Genomic DNA, 23,164 nt, shown 5'->3' with positions numbered 1-23,164 from the left:
CTAAATGTGACTAGTCTATTTCAGACTTTTGGCATTTGAGACATGTAGCTAATTAAGAACAAGTGTGAGATCAACCTGAGTCGTAGCATATATCACAAATTTCAATCACAATTCATGTAACTGACAACTATCTAGAGCAGATGGTACACAACAAGAGCTCATCAAAATTTCCAACCATATTGAATATTCCTTCTTTGGTAAAATTAGTCTAAATGCCTTTTCTAACCCTTCATATATATAGTTGTACAACTCACTAACTCACGTCTTTCAAAGACCATATTCCATAAGGAATATAGTCCATGCAAACTTATATGAAGCAAAGCTCACTGTCATTGGCTATAATTGTAAGTCATTCTGCGTATTTCAAAGAAAAAGTAATACGAAAGTATAATGAACCTCATCCACTTGCCGTACGACTTAAGTTCCTAGACGAACAAAAAAGTCCCTATCTTACTGAAACTAGAGTTGGCCGCAAAAGACAGAAAGATGTGTTAATCACTTAATCCTCCTTGGAGCGAGAAAGCCTAGCACGATGCTTGAGTTCTGCTCTCTTCCATTTTATGATCAGTTGGCACAGTGTAAAGAGAGTATTCACCTGAGAAGATAGGGAAGAAGTTGAGTGAAGAATAGACATATTAATGAAATTTAGATTAGAAGTGAAGAGTTACTGACCACAATGATGATTGTTACGAAGAGAAGTGGACCAGACCAGAGGACTGACAAGAAAAGGCCTTGAGGATCAAAATAATTCTGGCTTGCAAAGCTCTGCCAGTGTTTTCCCAACAAAGTATTTATCTTCTCAGCAAGATATACACCAGAAACTGCATGAAAAATCAACCGAGACACTATCTGCATTATTACAAGCATACAAATTCAAAATATGGACTCTTTTGACTTTGTAATATTCCTTTTTAATTTTCTCTTCATAAGTTTTTCATTAGCATTCTAGGACGTTATGATTGATTTGTATACATACAGAAACTATTTTGTTATTGATTCATAAATCAATGATACAATAATATGACCACTCGCAGCAAACTTCAGGAGCTGCATGACTTTCAGAGCATGTCATTTATCATAACAAATAAGAAAGGTAGAGAAGAGAAAATAGAAGAGGTGGCAAGGATGAACACTGATTCTCTTATCCTATATATTTGGTAAAGTCTTTTAATAGCCTAACCAGCTGTCAAATAGATTAATATATCCTGTAATAAAAGGACAAAATGTGATAGGCAAGATGCCCTACCATCTAAACTTCTCTTTCATACTCTTTTCCAGGTTTGGTCCAAGAAGTCAGTTACTTTAGCCCAATAATCAGAGCTTCTTCACATTATTTTAGAATTCTTGGTGTAGGGATCCTGTTAGACTAACTTAAATAAAATTCTGATGAAAAGTATGAGAGGTGAGATGCACTTCCAAGCAGTTGGTCAAGATAATCAAGGATGGCTTCTTCTCAGCTAGAGCCAAAGACACATATCAAATTGATTATTATATCCTGTAATCAATGGATGAAATGTGATAGGTGTGACACCCTACCATCTCAGCTTCACTTCCCCTTCACATTCTCTTCAATAGTGGTCAGACGTGCCCTATGGCCCAGACAACTGAGGATAACTTCTTGCACCATCCAACCAACTACTTGAGGTATATAAATAGCGGGAAGTTAGTCCATAAACATTTTTGAGGTTTTTAGTGTCATCCATATGTAGACAGAGGTTAAATAGAAGAAAATAAAATTTCTTAATTTGTTAACAGGAATCATATAGTAGTATGATATAGGTTACACCTATAGTTCACTTCAATGGCATCAAAAAGATATTTTCTTATCTTGATGTTTTTCAAAGAATCCAATGGAGTACATTCATCAGACCGGCTGGGATAATAGAGAACAGGTAATATGAACTAATAGGTCATTCTCTCATTTCTGCAAGCATGGGGGCAACAGTTCCGAACCCTTCATGCTCAAAGGAAGAAATGTATTGATTGGAAGGGATTTAAGAAGTATCATCTCCATTCATACTGCTATACAATCCCACAAAAAATAATTGTATCATAAAGGAACCAGCATCCTTCTAGAGACAAATGCAGCAACATTTACTCTCTTGTTAAATTTATGACCAAATAAATTTACTCTAAGATTAAATGATAAGAGACTAGAAATTTGTATCATGGCAGTGATACTGAATCTAGCAATTAGAAACCACAAAAGGGACCCTGTTAGACTAACTCAAATAAAATTCTGGGATGAAGAAACATACATGCCAGAATCGACAAGAAAAGTTGGAAGTTAATATATTTCCTTGTGAAGATAGTTGTCAGGAGCAAAAACACGTGGAAAGCTAATAAGCACATCAACCAAGGCTCCTACAAATGCAACAACCCTATTAGTACAATAACATATTATAAATTGTTATGCTAATGGAATGAATAATATTCATAGCAGTATAGATATTCTAAATTTGCAACAAATGATGTCACCATATGATGAGTAAAGAGCACCCAAGCATCTAACTAAAACTTATTTAAAACCTGCGCATAATAAGTTGTCATGGCATGTACAACTTTGTAAGAACAACAATCCTAACCTTAGTTCAGTGAGAATGACAAGTTAAGAGGATCTGCTAAGGACAGAAAAGTGTGGTTAATGGTTAGTCTCTCATTGGCCTGATTAAACGCCAAATACACAAGGTTGACGCACATACATTCTAGACTACTAAAAGCAGAGGATTTTTGAACTAATCCTAGTTGGTGAGAATTGAATAAGGAAAAACCCAAGTTGGCCAGCAAAACAATGAAAGGAGTGAACCTGAAGCACAGGCAATACCTCCTCATATATTAAGGGAAAAGATACAGGGTTAAAGAGTTGCATGCTGATCAATGAGTGTGTAAGAACATAAAAGTTTCAGATGATATTGTCTGAACCCTTTGACCAATACAAATAATATTGTAAACTGTCTACCACCCAAATGACCCTGTTCCAAATCTTCATTAACCTTTCACTAGCCAACAGCACCTCGAATTCATTTATCCACTGATATGTAGGCCAGCTCACTATTGTATTGAGCAGTAAATTGGATTTCAAGATCCCAGACAGCTCACCTTTTTCAAATATTTTTCTTATAAAAATTCCTATAGAGCCTTCTTCTGTACATTGAAGCTAACTTTACTTAGCAGGCAGTAGCAAATCCACAACCTGACAAGATTTTTCCATCGCCACCATACAAATTTTCCACTAATCCAAAACCTTCATGCATAAGGTAGTGCACTCATCTCAAATGAGAATACCTTCTAAATTTGCCTCTAATGTGCTATGGTGAGGCTACTGAAGCAACTTCTGTCATGTTCAAGACTATAGAAATACAGAAGTGCTAAGCCAAATCTATGTATATCTTCATTTGCACAAATTATAAACTTGGGAGGCAGTTGCACATTCAAATCATATTATATATTGACTTCCAATTTTGTGAAAAGCACTTGCAGTATGCAAGCTATCATGTGATTCATATAGCGCTTATGCAGTATGCAGTCTAGTATAAAAAGTAAATTATAAATAATTTACCTATCTAGTCTATTGAATATTTTAGCATTACAAGCTGATAAATAGGTAAAAGTTGCAAAGTAATATATGGAGAATTACTTTCATAATAGGGAATTTTAAAATAACACCCTACATTTTCACTATTTTTTAATTAACGCACCCGATCTTTCAGGATTTTATAACACAACCCCTCATTTTTTCTCTTTCAGGATTTCAGAATGGTGTATGCTTATAAAGAGTTTAGTATTGGCCTAAATCAAAAAATTTAAGGATATTTTAGTAATTTAATTAATAGAGTTACATAAACTATATAACAAGATTAATGTCAGTTAGTTAAAATAATAGTAGGGTGTTATATAAAAATTATAAGAAAAATGAGAGTCAAGTTATAAAATCCTTAAAAACAAAGTGTTAATCGAAAAATAATGAAAATGTAGGTTGTCATTTGAAAATTTCCTTCATAATATTCTATCACTAAGAATGCTACTTTCTAATCATACAATTACTCAATAAATACTTTCAAGTATGATAAAATTGTGCCAACAAAATTAATCAATAAAAATTATTATGAGGTGTTGTAAATATCTCATTATTATGAAATAGTGCTTCATATGCATGAGGGTGTGCATATGTATATGCAGTCAATATTCAATCATTGGAGGTCAAAATGCAGGTGCATATGCATATGCAGTTTGCATGTCTCCTATATGCAACCAATATATGTGCATATGCGTATGCGGGGACCGCATGCTGCATATGCGTGTGCGGACTGCATAATGCATATGCATATGCAGACCGCATAATGCATATGCGTATGCTACCGCCTAATGACCACCTATGCGGGTACTTTTTAAAACAGTGTTGACTTCTTATGCACTACTAAACGGATCGAGATCGGCCCTTTCTCTCTTCTCTTCTTTCTCACTTCTTCCACTGGCGAACGAGTAAATCTCCGACTACGTTCTCCAACCAAGATCCGACGACCTCCACCTTCGACGACCTCGGGTGAGTTTTTCTTTTTCTTTTTTTTTTTAAAGTTTTTAATTCTTCTCTCGCATTCTCTCTCTCTTCCTCTCTCTTACTCTCTTACTCTCTCTTTCTCTTCCTGCTGCTCTACTACTATGATAAGCTCTGATACCAATGTTACGGACCAGATCTGGAACGATCCGTCCGTAGGATGATTATGAAAATTTAGGTGGAGGTAGCCTCGTGAGTTAGGGTTCTAATGGCTCTAGTTTCACCTAAATCGGAGGTCGGGATGAAAAGATAAAAATAAAATAGAGGAGATATGACAGGTGAGGGCAGAACGGTAATATCCAATGTTGTGGTGGTCGTCGGAGGGTGGTGGACGGCCAAGAGTGGTGGTGGACGGCTATGTAGTAGGGTGGCTGCTGGAGATAAGAGGTGACTAGGGTTTGGAAGCTTGAAAGGGATCTACGGTTATGATCTACTCCTATGAAGATAAAAACAATCTAACAGCTAATGTAAAAAAGATAAGGACGAAAATAATAACTGGCTAAACTCAGATTTCTCTCAATTCAATTCCATCTCCTTCTTATCAATACATGTCCACCCTATTTATAGGAGTAAAAATCCATGGTGGATCGGATCCACATGCGGATTATCTGATTTATTTGAAATTCAAACAACAAGATAAAGTTAACTAACTAACTAAATCAGCCTTCTTTATCTTTCACGGATTAATCCTTCGTTTCGCAATAGATAGATTCTAAATTTGGAGAAGTTATGAATACCAAATTTGTAGATCTGGAGGTTGGCGATCTTATCCTGCTGGTTTGATATTATTCGAATGTCTGTAGAATATTCTGCGAATATTTTTCCAAAACTACGCAGAGCTGGATTTAACTAATTAAATAAAATCATAACATTCTAACTAAACCAAATAAGCAAATAAGATAACTAGACTCAATCCATTGAGTCTAATCTCCCCTTGATGTGATCCTATCTGACCTGGTTCGCATCATACTACTACAGTTTCTACGCAGTAGCTACTGAGAGAGAGAGAGAGAGGATGGGAGAGGGGGCAAGAAAGAACAGAAAAGAAACAAGATTAGAAGAAAAATTGAGAAAGAGGTTCTTTATTTTCTTAAATTTTAAATTATTTTATTTTTTATTTTTATTTATGTTTACTTTATAGTGAAAATTTTAAAAATTATACTGATATTGGGTGACAACATTGCAGTACTATTAGGTAAGATAAAAGACGTTAATGTAACTAGTGTCGAAAAGAAATGAGTGGTGTCAGCCGTTTGAAAGAACATTTGGCTGAATAGTGGTGTCAACCATTTGAAAGAATATTTAGCTGGAAGATAAAAAAATATAGCAGCTTGCAAAGTCATAGATAGATTTCTATTAAGACAACTCTCAAAGAAATTAAAAATACAAAGAAGTACATTGGTAGGGCTATCTCTAAAGTTTTCTTCTACAACTATATTCTTTTCAATATAGCTGATAATCATTATTATCACACTATGGTGGATCTCATACAATCAATAGGGTCTAGTATTCTGTCTCTTAGTTCAAATAATATTGCTACTAAATATATTGACTCAAAGATAGATGAGCTTCGCAGTTACATTGAGACATTTAAATGGTATTGGAATAAATTTAGTTGTAGACTAACGTGTGATGCGTGGAGTACAAAAAAAAATATATATAATTAATTTCTTGGTGTACTCGGGCATGAGAATAATATTTCTGTCGTTTGTGAATATTATTGCTTATTTCAAAAGTGTATATTATATTTATCAGTTGATAGATGAGGTGGTACAATAAATAAGTGAAAAAAGAGTAGTCCAAATGGTTACTGATAATATGGCAAATTATAAAGCTGCTGAAATATACTAATGGTAAAGAGATCTCATTTATATTGGACACCATGTATTGCACATTGTATTGATCTCATATTAGATAATATTGCAAAAGAGCTTGAAATTAACATGGTCATACATAAAGATCAGAGGTTAATAAATTTTATATACAACCATGATCAAATTCTTAATTTACTTAGAGGATCGAGATATTAGAAATAATCTATAGTTAGATGAGATATTAGAAAAGGCCACAATGAAGCCAGAGATAGGTATAAGTCGTTCAACAGCGAAAGATAGTACACCTACTAGTACTAGTAATAATCCTAATAATACACCCGATGGTGGGATCGTCCCATCTACATTTGCTGAGAAAAGTTAGAAAAACATAGTCACCTTGAACACATTACGTATACTAGCTGAGCTTCGTTCCTAATTGTGACTAATTGTTATTCGTTTCGATCAATTGTCCCCTAGCCAACAATGCCTCAACTTCTAGAAATATAGGAAGTAAGTTGTCTTAAAAAAAAACTCATTATTATTCAAAGATAAACATGGGATTGAAGATAAAGAAATTGAGGATGTACATACATATTAGCGACGTCATCATGAGAATGTTGCTCCCTATGATTATGGTGCATCGAGTATTTATTATTTAGAGTCGTCAAAAGATCCATATGCTAATTATTCTTCTCAATATCGTTAGACACAAAATCTATATAGTAATTATTATCTTCCTCAGAGACAAGTTACGCAATAAGATCCATATAATATAACTAGCATAATAGAATCACTTTTTGGAGCACCAAGTTTTAAGCATCATTATTTACAAATTTATGGTGATTATGATGATGAAGACCACATAAATTTATAAGAGTCAGCTCTCAAAGTTTTGAATTTTGAGTAAGTTAATAGATTTTTTAAGTTTTAAGCTTCAAGTGAGTAATTTTTACTTTCTTATCATTTTTCCTAAATTTTTAAAAAATTTCTGCATTTTTAAATAATATTTAGAATTTTATATAATTAAAAAATAGTCTGATCCGATACGAGCGACCAATACAACTACATATCGTTTTTCTGGATAGGCAATATGGCTGATACAGATCATTTTTCCGAACAGCCGATATCGATCCCGATCCCAACACCGAAAACCTTGACTACTATGATACATAGTTTGAAGTTTTGTGTAGACTTGAGATGTTTTACCAAAGTGTTTTGCATTTCGATCCTATTCAATCCAAAACTATCCCTCGAAACTAGCATCAAATTGAAATGACCCTGCAAAAATTCTTTTAAAGTATGTTTTAGATTCAAGACTAGATTTGACTTGAAATCCAACTTGTACCTAATGCAATATCAACCTCATTGCTTAAATGCTATTAGATCTTGTGTGGTGCACTAAAAGTAAAGATAAAAAAGACTATTTATTAAAACAATTTCAAACAGATACAATGAAACTAGAAACGAAACCAACTGAAAATTTTGCTTTTTAATTGAGGGGAAACCAAAACTGAAACTTTGAACCATGCTATGATACATAAAGGAAAGAGAATAATGGGAGACTAAAAGCAGAATAGAGATAACACTACTTAATTTTCTGTTAAGTTTGTGAGATCATCTAAATGGCCTCTCAACTGGGTCGATATATCATAGAAGTCCACTGGATGATACGTGATCTACAGCATCCCCCTAATATCACCAAGTTTTCATCTCCTTCCTCTTTACACTCTTTTACTGATAAGTTTTTCTCTATGTTATATCCATCTTACCTCAAAACTGTTAAATTAAGTGAGGTTCCAATCAATTAGCAATCTTTCTAACAGGAATAAATTAAACAAGCATACAACCATCACCCCGTACCTATCAAGTACAAGCATTATACCCCTAATGCTCTCTGAGTTAAATTCCGAAGACAACTAACAAGTTTAATGCTGCAACTCAGCAAAGTCAATGTAAGCCCATGAACAAGGATATGTTCATGAGCGTACCACTGCGTCCCGTAGTAATGATTCAACTTTCTCATGCGTACGCTGCTATTGAGAACACTCACTTGTCTACTTCACATCTTTACGTGTGCTTGATGCGATCACTCGCCGAGCTAATAAGTGCCTACGATTCACACTAAAAAGGAGTTTTCACATCTTCACGTTTACTTGATGCGATCACTCGCCGAGCTAATAAGTGCCTACAATTCACACTAAAAATGAGTTTTCTTTTTGTTTGTTGCAATAAAGCTGAAATGTACGTAGTGATATGCATAAAAGAACCCAAAGAAGAAAAAAAATTATTCTGCAAACCCAAACCGTAAAGCACTCGATCCTCAGATCCAAGTAACAATTAAGGAAGATATGTTAGGGTTTTCGAATCAAAACGTGGAATTGGATACAAAAATAAAATCGCAAGTACCTTCCAATCGATGGCGTGGAAGAAACCCACGAAATTGTCGACGGCGGGGCGGAATCCCGTGCGGATCTCCGCGGAGAACCTCTCGAAGAGATCTGTGACCAGATCGGCGTGCTCTTTCAGCGCCGCCCTTAGATCCTCCATTGACGCGAACTATAGAGAGAGAGAGAGAGAGAGAGAGAGAGAGAGAGAGAGAGAGGGAGAGGATTAATCGGAAGTCAAAGGTTATAGTGAATGAGTTCCTGAAAACGAGGGTGAGGAGACTACGGAACTCAAGAGAGACAATGCTAGATCTGAAAGTTGCCGCATAGACGAAAAGAGGAGGTTAAAAGGATGGGGTCATATGTAAATAGGGATTTTTACATAATTGCCGCCGCAAACTTTTTAAATATCATAATTATCATTATATTTTAAAAATATTATAATTATTGCTGAAATTTTTGACTGTTAAGATTACTATTAAAATTAAATAAACACGTTTTTATCAATCATTTTTATCTCACATAAAATAAGATATATTTCGTTGTAATATCTTATCAGATAAAATATTGAATAGCTTTTAAATTATTTTTAATAATTTATGTAAAGGTAAAGTATTCCTTTTAGATCTAAATTATATTTAAAAATTAATGTATTTATGCCTAAAATTACATTACCACTTATATACTTTGAAAAATCTTAAACAAGTTCGTATACTTTGAAAAATCTTAAAGTGAAATCATTAATTTTTCTATCAAAATTAATGGAGCACACTCAAATGGCCAACATGCCCCCGTCGTATACAGAGGCAAGATAGATGGTTTTTTATTTGACTTTTTTAACCTTATTTATTTTGTTCCTAGATGTGATATATTCATTAAACTTCATAAGTCTATAAGAAATGATTTATATGAATATTAATCTAAACGCAACGTTGAATGACAAGATTAGGCTTATTGCAGCCGGATAAGATTCTTTTTTTTTTCATGCTCACATAAGAGTAATTCCTACAATAGCAGAAAAATAAAGCATCCAAATAGTCAAACATGGTACTCTTAATCTTTCAATACATTGCAAAATAATTTCTCAATAGTTATTGAATAAAACAAATGTATTACTTTTATTGCATGTACTTCACTCACCAAGGGAGGTCTTCAAAGTAAACTAGCAGTAATAGTTTCTCATTTTCTTTTAAGAAGCATCCGTAGATTGAAACTCATTCAAGATAAGAATTATAAGAGGCTTTTCACTAATGGGCTGGACTAAGCTTTATATAGACAACAATTACATGGAGCAAGTCTCGTAAGAAAACCGAAAGGGACATTACTAACCCCGCTCATATAAGTGACCCTATAGGAGGGAAAATATGTCAACCAATTCATACAATCATAGACAATAAGAAGAACTATCTAGTTAATGTCACTAGAAGCGTCGTTAATTCAATTAAGAAGGATTAATGAATCATTGAAAAGCCAAACCGATCTATCCCTTACTAGCTCGACCAACTCCTTTAACCTTTCCAGAATGACTACACATTCGACATAAGGAGCTTTTGGATAGTAGTTTAAGTAAATAGCTCTGCTCCATTGAATGCCCTCAGGCTGCAAGCCTAAATTGATTCCAATACCCCACAACCACCACTCGACTAATCCATGTTCATCCAACCTATAAAATTCAAAACTATAGACCCCACCAAAAGTAAGGATAGATCCTGAGTTTCCATGGGTCACAACTTTGCTACTAAAGATCTAGCTTACATTTTTGACATTCTGTGGTATATCTAGAAAGCAAGGAATGGAAAAGTCTTTTGCAGGAACGGAGAGAGTGAAACCATTAAGGATGTGGAGGAGTTAAACTTTATATTTAGCGATAGCTTAAGAGTGGAGAAGCCAAACCCAAACTACTTCTACATTGCAGTTGACATCCAGCTAGACTACGGTATCACCCATCTTGAGGGCGAGTTTGCAGGAGAATAACAACACAGATTAAAGGATAGATAAGAAAAGGGTGAGTAATAGTTTATGAGATAAATTCACACATCAAACACAAATTAACAATAGAGCTTATATGCATAGTGTAAGATTGATGAAACTGGAATGTCATCAGAGACACAATGACATACAAAAGTTTTAACTCAAGGGATAACCTTCTTATAGCACTAAATCAACTTCCATATATACTTGAGAATGTGAGATGAAGATGAGTTTACCCAAGACAGTATATTGAAAGTAGATTTAGTAGAGAACTTTCCTGATGACATTAGTTTATAGACCATCTAGTTAGGTTGAACTACCATTGTAGGGCTAATATGGGTGTAAAGAATTTTGGAGATGACCAATCAAGGAAAGAGTCTATATGAGAGAAATATTCTAGTATGAGATAAAAATAAGGTCACTAATTGTCAAGACATATGGTGGAAACTAGGCATCTAAAATGACAAAATAGGGCAACCATAGGTCACTTTTGATAGAAATATAATTGCCTCCCAACAATCCAACGAACATTTTTCTCTTAAGGCGTCCTTTCATTGAGAAATATCTTTCTAGGTCAATGAATCTCCTTGCTTTGCCTTGGACTCCCAAGAAGACCAAGAGCAAAAATATTTTACTTTAAGAAGCTTGGCCCAGGGGCTATGCGAAGAGGTAATGAAACTTCAAGCCAATTTTAAGATAAGAGCTTATTAACTAAGAAGAGATTTCCATCACCAAGACCTTTGCAGTTGAGAGGCTTGCAAATGCTATCCTAACTTTGAAAGTGAAACCATGCTTACTATGATGGTACCTTTGTAGATTCATCAAGATTAATGATTTGGCCCGAGATTCTACAGTATGTATCAATTATGATAGCAAGAGATGATGCTTTCTACCTAGATGCTTTCCCTAATAAGAGTAGGTTGTACAAAAAGATCAGGTGATTTCATGGCGCTCCTTTTACTAGTTTGATTTTCTCAAGTTGTTAGTCCTTATGCGCTACTCAAGCAAGTATGAAAGCATGTTATACCCCAAGATGAAAGATAAGGTAAAAGGTGACAACCTTAGCAAAGACCTCTCAAAGGAATAAGAAATCGTCTGCATTTTTATTAATCTCTATAGCCAAGGAGTATAGGAGATAAACTCACATAACCATACAAGCAGAGGTAATCATGAAAAAGCCCCTACTCCATTTAGTCGAAGGCCTTTTGATAGATTAGCTTTCAACATGAAGCCACCGGCCATGCTATAAGAGGTATTGAGGAAATGGACTAGTTCCTAGGCCATCACATCATTGTCGATAGTTTGTCTCTCTCGATCTTCGAGAGATGAGCTTGTAGATTGTATTACATAAACTAATGGGCTTAGTTGCCTACCCTAGAGGGATTCTCCTTGTTAAGAATGATATTAGTTTTGTTCATGTTTCGATAAATCTTCTTTGACACAAAAAGTTGGCGAATGGCATTATAAAAACTAGACTTCAACTTTGGCCAAAATATCTAAAGCTATCGGGCTGTCAAAGCTCGAGAGCCCTATCAAGCCAACTTGTAACTTCAAGAAGGAAGTCTAGTCAATTTGCTGAAAAGAAACAATAGAGGGAGGACTAATCGAAGAGAATATTGATTGGAAATACAAAATAAAGATGCTTCTAATTCTACTAGGATAGTGGGTCCAAACTCCATCATCTAGCAAAAGGGTAGATATGGTGTTGTGCCTTTTGCGAGAGGCCAAGATATGGAAGTATTTATTATTATGGTCCCCCCCAAGCAATCTATCTTGATCTCAAATGTTGCTTCGAGTAAATCTCATCCTTCAATATCAAGTTTTCATGCCTTCCACATAGGAAGAATTCCTAGAGCCAACAACTGTCTTGATCCGTGCTTGTTTGAAGGGCAAGGATTTCATCCTTAATAGCTCTGATTGTCTGGCTTAATTGCTCACCTTCGATTTAACCTAAATTTTCAAATGACTAACTAGAGTAGAAATATTGCTAGTGGAGAGAAGTTTTCTCGAACAAAAAGGCAACGACCATGCCTATTTGCAATAAGGGGCGAACTACCTATTTTTCATCCACCAATTTTCAAAGCAGAAACAGTAGGGACGCTATCGAACTAATAACACGGTGAGGAACGAGAGGAGATGGTGGTCACTAATGATCACTAGAAGATATAGGACCCAATCAGCCGAATAAATGGAGCACTAGGAAGGAGAGACCAGGGTACTATCTAATCTCTCCCAAACTAAGTTGCTATAGAACCATTTATTGGTCCAAGTGAACACAAGCTTGGCAAAACCCAAATTTATTAGAGAAACCCTATTCATATTATTTAAAAAGTAATTTATTCTAGAGGAAAACACTACCTTGCAGCCAACTTTCTCAGAGAGGTCTGAAATAGCATAAAATTAACAATACAATAGAGGGGTCAGAAGATAGTTGTGTAGTGAGCAATATGAGACCATAGATGGGCATTATTAACACGGTGCGGATCTCCATAAATGCCAGTAAGAGTCAAATCGAGATCGAAAATGGAACCACAAATGAGGGCAAAAATGAAGTTGAGATAAGGTTCAAAATTTTTTCTATTTGAGTGCTATTGTCTCAACCAAAGACTGCCAAACAAGCCAAAGGATCTCTATAACAACCTATTGCAAAAAAAAAAAAATTATGGCATGATGTGGCCGGCCTAGAAGGTTTGGGCGTTGGCGTGCCTTCACTGCCTCTTTTTTTCTCTCTCCCTTAAAATCTCTCTCTTCTCCCCTTGATCTCTCTCTTCTCTCTCAAACTCTCTTTTTCCTCCTCCCCGCCGGCGCTGGCCTGCAGCTGCCGCCGCTACCGCTATCACTAACGCCAGTAAGCCTCTTCCCTCCTCCCTTCTCTCCCCCCCCTCTCTCTCTCTCTCTCTCTCTCTCTCTCTCTCTCTCTCTCGCGCGCGCGCTCAGGTTCACCAAAACTGAGCCGCCGGTGAAAGGCCGGTCACTAACTAGCCAGCAACGGCTGAGCCCCTCCTCACCGGCCCGGCTCTCCTCTTTCCCCTCCTCTCTCTCTTCTCTTCTTCTTTCTTTCTTCTTCCTTTCTTCTTCTTCCTCAGGTTTCTCCTCCTCTTTTTGCAATAGTGTTGGGCTCGGCCTAGCACTGTAGCAGGCAGGTGCTCTATAGTGCTGGGCCGAGCCAAGCACTAGTGGCAATCCTCTTTTTTTATACTTATTTTATTTTTATTTATTTATTTAGGTATTTCTTTCTTAATTAATGCAAATAGATTATTTAGATATTAATTATTTTAATAATAATATATATTCTTCAATATGATTATTATTAATTATAATTAGTATAATTTATGATTATACTGTTATAAACCATTACACATAAATATAAGTAATACTTATATTTATTTATTTATTATTTTATAAAGTAAAGACTATAAAGTCCTTAATTAATAAAGATAGAGTGAGAACCACAACTTAATTATAATTAGATTTTTATCTATATTTATACTTTTATTTATAATTATAAATCTAACTAGTTATAAAGGTAAGTAGAAATTCTAAAACCTAATAAATCATCATATTTTACACGAACGAATTTTAATTAGGTTTTAATCTATATTTATACTTTTATTTATAATTATAAATCTAACTAGTTATAAAGATAAGTAGAAATTTTAAAACCTAATAAATCATCATATTTTACATAAACGGCTAATTTCACATTACCTAAATATTTTAAGATCCCGAACTCCTTATATGAATCCCCGTGGACCTTATTAGCGATGAGTGACAATTGATTGATGGACATAAGGGATACGTGTGTCGGGTCTTCTGATCTGAAGTGAATAGTCTTATCTCCTAAATGCATGAATTCTCATTAATAGTATAGTTGGTAGAAAGCATAAGAATATCCGAGTGGACGCGAGGGTTAGGCCGTGCATGGAGTTGATTGATCGCTCGACATAGTCGCGATCCTATGGCCTTACCTTCGAGGTCAGTAGTCTATATGCGCAGCAAACATTCAAACACATGCTGTTCACTAGGTATGTGGCGAGTTATCCTCATATGATTTCTATCAACTAGTTGGGTACCCAGGTCTAGTTGATGATGATACCCTTAACGATTGACAGGGTATGTTTATATGATTGAGATACTTTTTACGATTGGCAGGGTATGCTCTAAGCCTTTAGGTTGGATTTGAGACCAGGTACCAGATATTGATTGTACATAGTAGTCTAGTATGATGTATATTTAGAGATGACATTAATGACTGAAATATTGAGAAATGCATATGATTTCATTATCATCTGATGTACCTGATTATCGAGTAGTTAAGATACATCATATGTTGTTGCATTTGATATTATAGCATGGTCATTGTTAGTATGCATCATAAGTGATGATGGTATGATATGGAGATTGTTTATACATTATTGAGAATTATATACTTTGATAAGTTATGACATGATATCTACGCTTTATTTATATATTATTAAGGATACATTCATAAACTCATTCATGATATGATGCTCCTATGTGATTCATATTATCCAGTACATAATTTATTCTTTATTTGACATCACTGATTCATGGTAAGATTTATTTACTGAGCATTTAGCTTATGACTTTTTTTATTTCTTTTTTAACCTCCCAAATATTATGGTACGTGATAGCGATTTAAGATATCCTGAGAAGATATTTTAGAGCAAAGATGAGATAAACTATAGACGTAAGATAGTATAGAAAATAGTTTATTTAGATATTGAGTTGTACCATTATTTGATATTTGTACTAAATTGTATAGAATATGATTTGTATAATACAAGTCGAATTATAATGTACTTGTGTATCGGTGGTTTTAGTTGTATCTTGATGGTTTGTTGTGGCTTGTATGGATCCTACCATATTATATAACTGTCTAGTATGGTTGTTATGGATGTAGATATGGATATGTTAATAAGTCTAACTTGATAATGTCATGATTTATAGTATGATGGATTATGTGAGCACAAGTGTATCTGTGGGTGACAGGCCCCACCTATCCTGTCGCATGCGTATGCGATGTGGGCGAGTGGGCGAGCACGTGCCTATGCCGTGCGGGGGTTTTACAATCTCACCACATGATGCTGCTTTTAGGGAAGGGAGGAGATGATGGAGAGTGTCTTTCCTTTCCCAAAGCTTTGAAGAAGAAGGCAATGTTGACAAAAAGTGATGCGGAAGAAGCTTTTGAGATTCTGAATCATTGCAGAGCCTCCACACCACTAATAATTCTAAGCTGGTATCCTCATCACTTCCACTTGGACGTTGCTTCTAAGAGATAATAGTTCAACAATTATATTTTTAGACAAGCCTCATCACCACCTTCCCTTCCCAGAGTTAGATAAATAGAGCATTTGAGGGTGGATTGGAGGATAGAGTGGGCTTTGCATTTACTTGCAGGGCTCGAGCCGAATGAAGGATAATATTAGTGTTTTTAGATTAGAGTGTTAGATGCTCATAGGATATTATATTTAATATTAAAAGATTAGATGCAATTTTTATTTTACAATAACTAATTAGAAGAATCATTTTTTAAATTCCTTTCGTGTTATGCTTTTTTTTTGTCAGAATCATTCTCATTAAACACTTTGGATATTTCAAATATGTTATAAAAAGTTTCACAGTTTAACAAAAAATTATTCTTATTATTAATTTTGGAAGAAAAACTAACAATTAAATATATATTATGACTATAAAGAAGTTAAGTGACATAGCTAAAAGTTCACAAGAGTTACAAATTATAGCCTACCTATGAGTATTTCCCTCCAATTTTAACTATTACTTGCTTTATAATTAGATATTCTGCAAAGGTAAATGTGTGAATAACTTCTTAGAGGTAAGCATGTAATATAAGAATACTTGTAGTGTCAAATAGTTTATCTTTATAAATATAGATTTTTATAAATAACATCCTACATTTTATCTATTTTGTGACTCATGCATCGTTTTTGAAGATTTTATAAACTCAACTGCTTATTCTAATTTAACACCCTAACGTTATTTTGGCTAAATAACGTCGACTAAATTACTAAAATATCTATACTATTCTCCTCCTCCTCTTATTCTTCTTGTTTGGGGAGAAAAAAAGATGATAAAAAATATACGAGTAATTTAGATATTTATAAATTTTTTTATTTATTATAATAAAATATTTTTTTATAGTACCGTTTAAGTTAACTAAGGTATTAAGTCAAAAATTATTAGAAAAAATAAATTGTTGGCTTACAAAAGTTTTAAAGACGAAATATAAATTATAAAATAAATAAAATATAGAGTGTGATTTGTACGTTACACGTAGTACGTCTTAGTCACTGATGCACACTATTATCGAAAAGAAAACCTCGACCCATAGCATTCCATGGCGAATCCGAGCGCAATCCACGTCCTCGTCGGAATCCTTGTCCTTCCCCTCCTCCTCTCCCACCTTTCCATCCTCGCGGCCCAGTTCGAGGGTTTCGATTCCGACGATGTCGCTACCGCCTACGAGGACGAGTTCGAGGCCATCACCTTCCTGCCCTCCACTCCTCCCCTCTCTTCCTCCTTTCCTCCTTCCCCTCCTCCTCCTCCACCACCACCACCACCACCACCACCACTACCACATCCTCCTCCTACTGTCGATATCTGGGACGAGGACGAGTTCGAAGGGATCCCCTTCCTCGTTCCAGATCCAATCCCTTCCAATCTCACCGAACGCACCTCGTCTCCCGACTCAATTCCTTCCACTTCCTCTTCCTTCCTCTTCTCCTATACCATCGAGATCTCCTGCGTCGCCTTCTTGATCTTCTTCTCTATCAACTACTTCACCGGAAAGCGCCACAACGAGGCCATCGCCCTAGCATGGGCGTCCAAATTCGCCGCCAAAGATTCCATATTTGACAAAAATTTCAGCCTTTTGGGCACCGGCGATGGCCAGGACACGCCGCTTCTCCTCAAGGAAGGGAATGACGTGTTCAAGTTTTACGCCAGTGGCCGGCGGTATTGCCAGGGGTTGTTTGCGACGATGGAGTTGCGGAGGAGGTATGATCTTGTAGCCAAGGTGTTCGATGTAATGTTTGCGAAGAAGGATACGATTACATTTGAGGTGATGATGAATGAGGAGGCGATGGATCACGTCATTTTGGCGGTTGCAACGAAGAAGGTGGCGAAGGCGATGCAGAAGGAGGCCAAGGATCTTGGGCGGTTTGCTGTGGTGGTGAATGCAGCTCCTACGGGAAGGAGGTGGGTTGCGGATGAGCTGTTGGTGATCGCGGAGTCGAAAGAGGTCGCAGGGGATCTGATCACTGATGTTGTGCTTGACCAGGTGCAATTTCCATTGTTGGTATTATACTCAGCTTCTGAGATTAAGATTTTGCTCTTTGAATTTTTTGATGCCGCAAAATATATCAGTTCATGGACTTATGCAGTAGTTAGTTAGAATAGTACTTCAACGATTACTAAACTGGTTAAATGCTTAATTTTCTAGGTAGGCAGTTTTCTTCTATAATCTATGATATGTATGCTAATAGAAGACTACACGTCTGTGAAATCGAATGAACCATTTTAGTTGATGAGGGAAGTTGTGTAAATGTTAAATTCCCTGAGGGAAGTGTGCTGATTCGATGTTGCTATTTGCCGATTTGGAACCTCCCTTGATGTTTAAGCAATGGATATAGAACTTTGGTGGGTGTTCTCCCTTCTGAACAGACTTATATATATTTTTCTTGTCCTTAATCACAAATATAAGTCTGATTTACCTTATAAATATGTGGACCTTATTTAATGTACTCTGAAGGGGTATATCTACCTTGGATGAAACAATGAGCAGAGTTATCACGCTCTTCTGCTGCTTTAGTAAATATTTCGTGATGATTTATCTTGTTTCATGCTCCCCTGAGCATCTTGAAGCTTCTCCTTAAATATTTGCCCAAGATTTTGTTAGAAACATAGTTTGAAGTTTTGTCTGAAACTGAGACATTCTTCAAACTGTTTTGCATTTAGGTTCTATCCAATCCAAAATTCACTTAGCATCCAACTGAAACAACCTAATAATAATTTTTTTAATGTATGTTATATATTCTAAGTTGGATTTGATTTGAAACATACTTGTACCTAATCAATATCAACCTCATTGCTTAAATGATATTAGATTTTGTGTGATACATTGAAAACATAAGATAAAAAAGATCATTTATTAAAATAAATCCAAAACCGATACAATGAAACTAGAACTGAAACTGGTCGAAACTGACTGAAATGATTTGTTTTTCGACCAGGCCAAAACTAAAATTGAAACCAAAACTTTGAACTATGATTAGAAATGTAATTCACTATTTTAGTTAGTGTCAATTGCATCCTATGTGGAGTCAAGATAATGTCAAAGTTATAGTCATAGTCAAAGTCAATACTAGTCTAAGAGTCATAGTTGAGTTGAAAAGACATAGGTTACAAGAACCTAAGGGCCGTAAGTCTAGGAGTCAAGAGTTTCAATATATCATGAATTATAACAGTTGAAAGGTCATGAGTCGGTCATATAAAGGGACACAAATGTGTTCATATAAATGCATACAATCATGTATTTGTAAGCAAGAAGAAATTAAGAAATAGAAAAATTAGTGTTATGTTTGTGCCTTTTTTGGTGCTTGCAAGATATAGCTCCCTAGGGGATATTTCTAGTATCTTTTATATTTTTATGCTTCCATTGCCTCAGACAAACTTGGATTCGCAGTTAGTCTACAATGAACCCTCTATTCTTTGTGGACATTCACAAGAATTGTCACTTGCAACTAAGTGGAAAAAATGTAACTTGTGGTAAAATTGAAAAACTCCTTTGCTAACTATTCACCAGTAAAGCAAGGATGAAATTATTCTGTTTCTGAGCTGTCATTTGTCTAATTCTTCTCCTGTTGTTGATTGGATATGTATCAAGTTGGAAATATCATCTCTAGTAAAAGCCAACTTTTGAGAAATGTAGGAATTACTGTGTTATTCTTCAAGTTTGCTTTTCATGGAAACATCTCCTTTCATCTGTTCAAACTTCAAACCAGTCTCTACCGTTCTCACCTTGTCATTTTATGAATTACGATCATTCTGAAGGACTATTAAAAAGAAATGTAAGTAAAAAATGGAAGTAGACCTACTGTAACATACACTAGTCATCTGATTTGCATTACTAAAGATTAGTGTTGTATTCAGCATATCTTCTCCCTGTATTAACTGTTATCTCTTTGTAGGTCTTTGGTGATAGGGTATTTGAGAAGTTTGGGAAGTGGTTCATCTCGCTCCATTTTTCTGACCAACAACCTGTCTCTCATAAGAAAATTCTCACGTTCAAATTTGTACTTCCAGATGCCAACAGCATGGGTGATATGATGAGATTGGTCTCCCTTGTACCTTATTACATCGACTTAATTGGGCGCTACAAATTAAGCTCTCATGTCAGTAACTTTCTTCGATTATATTTGGGTTCAAAATAGTTCACTTCCTAAGTGCCATCATTTTTATTTCTATGCTAACTGCAGGCTCGCTCTAAAACTGAGTCAGCTAGAGTGAAGGCTGCCCAAGAGGCATATAAAGAACTCCAGAATGTTAGGCAGCAATTGCTGCAAAAGAAGAAGGCAGAAAAGAAGAAGCTCATGAAGGAGGCAGCGACAAAGTTGAGTGCTGAGGTACTTCGCAGAAAGGAGGAGAAAGAGCACAGCCGACAAATGAAGAAGGCAACACCAAGGGTTAAGATGCCCCGGTCTTAAATTAAGCTTCACAATTTGCTCTCCTTTCTTCTACCTGGATCCTTAGCCTAAATTTGTTCCATCATTAGTCCTTTCTTCTACTGACTATTGACTTGCTGATGGGGTTGTGCATTATTTTTTCCAAAGAAAAGAGAAGTTCTTCAGGAGATATTTCAAATGTTTAGAAATTAGTTGGGGATTTTAAATACTACTCCACTATGTAGCTGGTTGCAGATTACAGTCTGCCACTTTCGTTGTTGTTAGTGCAGGTTGTAGATTACAGTCTGCCACTTTCGTTGTTGTTAGTGCAGGTTGCTATTATTGTGCAGTAGTACCTGTGGTAGTGAGGAGTTATTTTCATCATCTTTGATTTCTAAGCATCAAATCTCCTGATGACTAAGCCTCCAGTTTCCCTTATAACTGTTCAGAACAGCTTTAGTAGTACTGACTGCTTGTTGGCTTTCACTCTTCTCATTATATCACTTGCTGTTTAGTTCCATTTTGATCTCGAACTCATTCTTTTGTTCCTTAAAATTGATGTAATTTTATTTTGTGGTGCACGAACAATATCCAGCAGGTGCTCCTTGTTGCTTAATGAAAAGATTATCACACCTATAGGCTAGAGCTCGTGCCACGTGGAAGTAGCATATTGTACTTGAGTGTATCTATATTTCTAAATTTATATCCTTGTAAATCAATTTAAAGATTTATATTTCTGGATGCATGCCAGACTCAAGCTATATTTGTATTATATTGCAAAGCAAGGTCCACAAACTGTAGGTTTGACAATCTCTGTTATTTTCTTTTCTTAAAGTATATATGATAAGCTTCAATGACTTTTTAGTTGTCATTTGCAAGGTTTAACTGAATGCAATTCGTCTTTAAGCTCTCAATTGAAGATTACGGCACTCATGTCTTTTTCTTAATTGTTTCATGCATTTTAGTGGCTGATCATGCAATTGATACAATATCTTGTCTCACCCTATGATTTCCATCATTGTGATGATGCAATTTCATTAACTATTTGCTGTTAGTTTTACAGCAGTATTAATAGTGTTCTCAACTCTCAAGTTTACAGGTACTATACAATTGAGATGGATAAATTATGCAGATTCCATCTTTCTGTAGGAATCTATGAATATTGTAAGTTTGCTATACTTTTACTGACTAAATTTTGTCCAATTTGAGAAAATACCACTAATCTGAACTGTTATCTATTCCCTTTTCCTTTCCATGTAGGCATCTCCTTGTTTCTCTATCAAGATTGGTTTGGTTCCACAGTAAAAGCATGGTTCAAAGTTTCAGTTCGTTCTAATTTTGACCCCTAGAATATATTTTTTTGAATTATGATCCAAAATTTTGATAGTTTTAGCCTTTAACCAATGTTTGCGCTTTAGTTTTCATTAGGTTTCTGCTGTTACTGTGGTGAAAGTTCAATTGACATAGTCTAATTATTCTTCTGATCTTTATCAAGTTAACTAACATCAAAACCTACCTCATGCTCAAATTTATTCTACAGTCTGCATGCACCTGCTATATAACTTCACTCATATTATTTGATTTACACGACATCAGAGATCACACTGTGACCTAACATACATATATTCTAGATGACATAGTATTTATAGGTGACATAGTATATAGGTGATATATCTACAAGCATGCATGCATGCATAATTATTGTTCTTAAGGGCACTTAAGGCGACCTTCATGAGTTTTCATGTTAGCATAGCAGGGGCAGACTTCTTTGTTCCCATAAGTTCCCGGCGGGACACAGCCACACCGCTGGCAGCAGGTGTTGCATGCCCTAATGCACGCCTTGTGCCACCCCGCCTTGCTGCATCGGTAGTCGCACCTTGCGGGGCAATCTGTAGTATTATAATGTTGTCAGATATGATTATAATTCTCTTCTAAAAATCCAGATGTGATTTAAGTTTTTGAAAATATACGAAAAATTACATTTCATACAACACGGTTTACATCACTCTTTAACATATTAGAAATTTTTTTCCCCCCAAGAATGTAAAGATTTAATAAAGCATTCATGATGAGTGTCTTGATTGTTAAAGCACTCTTCTTGAGAGTGAAATGCTCATCCGAGTTCTTCCTGATCTATATACCTTAAGCTGTAAAAGGACATACTTAATGACTGGTATAAGTTATTTTCCTATTTTCTGATATGACCACCTTGTTATCATTGAGAATTATCACTCTCTCTAGTAATGTTACTGAAGAAGATTTCCCTAAAACTAATTCACTAATAATTAGACAACGTCATGCTGAAATATTAACTCGTCTATAGCCTTACTTATGTGCTCAACTCCTGCCCATGCACCATTGATTATGTTCATCTGCACACAGAATTATTACAGGTCACATAATGAAATAAATCAAAAGTCGTAGTAGAAGGTAGTCAAAGAGACCAACTCCAAGAAGATGGCTGACCTGAACAAGGAGGATGAGGAAGAACATTGCAAACAAGAAGTTAACCCTAGCCATGAGAAGGGAAAGGTAATGAAGGACTATTAACTATTAAGAGAGAGAGAAAGAGAGAGAACAGTGTACGTGTCCCTCTTATAGTCCCAGTGTTGGACAGCAAACAACCCTAGACATTATCAGGTCATTGTCCTCTAGTCCCTAAAGATGAACACTTAGCTCCTGTGCCAAGTTTATCTAAACTGAGTCTGTCCACTTCTATGAAGTGCTCACCACATC

General features: G+C 35.6%; 2 protein-coding genes across 3 annotated transcripts; one reads left to right on the top strand and one right to left on the bottom strand.

The window, feature by feature from the left end:
- Window positions 1–158: 158 nt before the first annotated feature.
- On the bottom strand, window positions 159–9,085 carry LOC140794641 (uncharacterized). The gene is made up of 4 exons (XM_073146749.1): window positions 8,776–9,085; window positions 2,259–2,364; window positions 673–821; window positions 159–595 (listed from the first exon to the last, which is right to left on the bottom strand). Exons 1-4 carry the CDS (start codon window positions 8,914–8,916, stop codon window positions 500–502), a joined length of 492 nt encoding a protein of 163 aa, XP_073002850.1. The 5' UTR covers window positions 8,917–9,085; the 3' UTR covers window positions 159–499.
- Window positions 9,086–17,035: 7,950 nt separating this feature from the next.
- LOC140794617 (uncharacterized protein At5g49945-like) lies at window positions 17,036–20,946 on the top strand. Of its 2 annotated transcripts, none has more exons than XM_073146719.1 (3): window positions 17,036–18,045; window positions 19,955–20,158; window positions 20,243–20,946. In XM_073146719.1, the coding sequence occupies exons 1-3, from the start codon at window positions 17,104–17,106 to the stop codon at window positions 20,468–20,470; spliced, it is 1,374 nt and encodes a 457-aa protein (XP_073002820.1). In that variant the 5' UTR covers window positions 17,036–17,103; the 3' UTR covers window positions 20,471–20,946. The 2 variants fall into 2 exon arrangements, with proteins under 2 accessions (XP_073002820.1, XP_073002819.1); XM_073146718.1 differs by having other exon boundaries at window positions 17,053–18,063.
- Window positions 20,947–23,164: the final 2,218 nt, after the last annotated feature.

The sequence above is a fragment of the Typha latifolia genome, chromosome 9, assembly GCF_019914945.1.
Source record: "Typha latifolia isolate L0001 chromosome 9, TyphaL0001v2, whole genome shotgun sequence".
NCBI lineage: Eukaryota > Viridiplantae > Streptophyta > Magnoliopsida > Poales > Typhaceae > Typha > Typha latifolia.
This window is presented reverse-complemented; position numbering and strand designations above follow the sequence as displayed.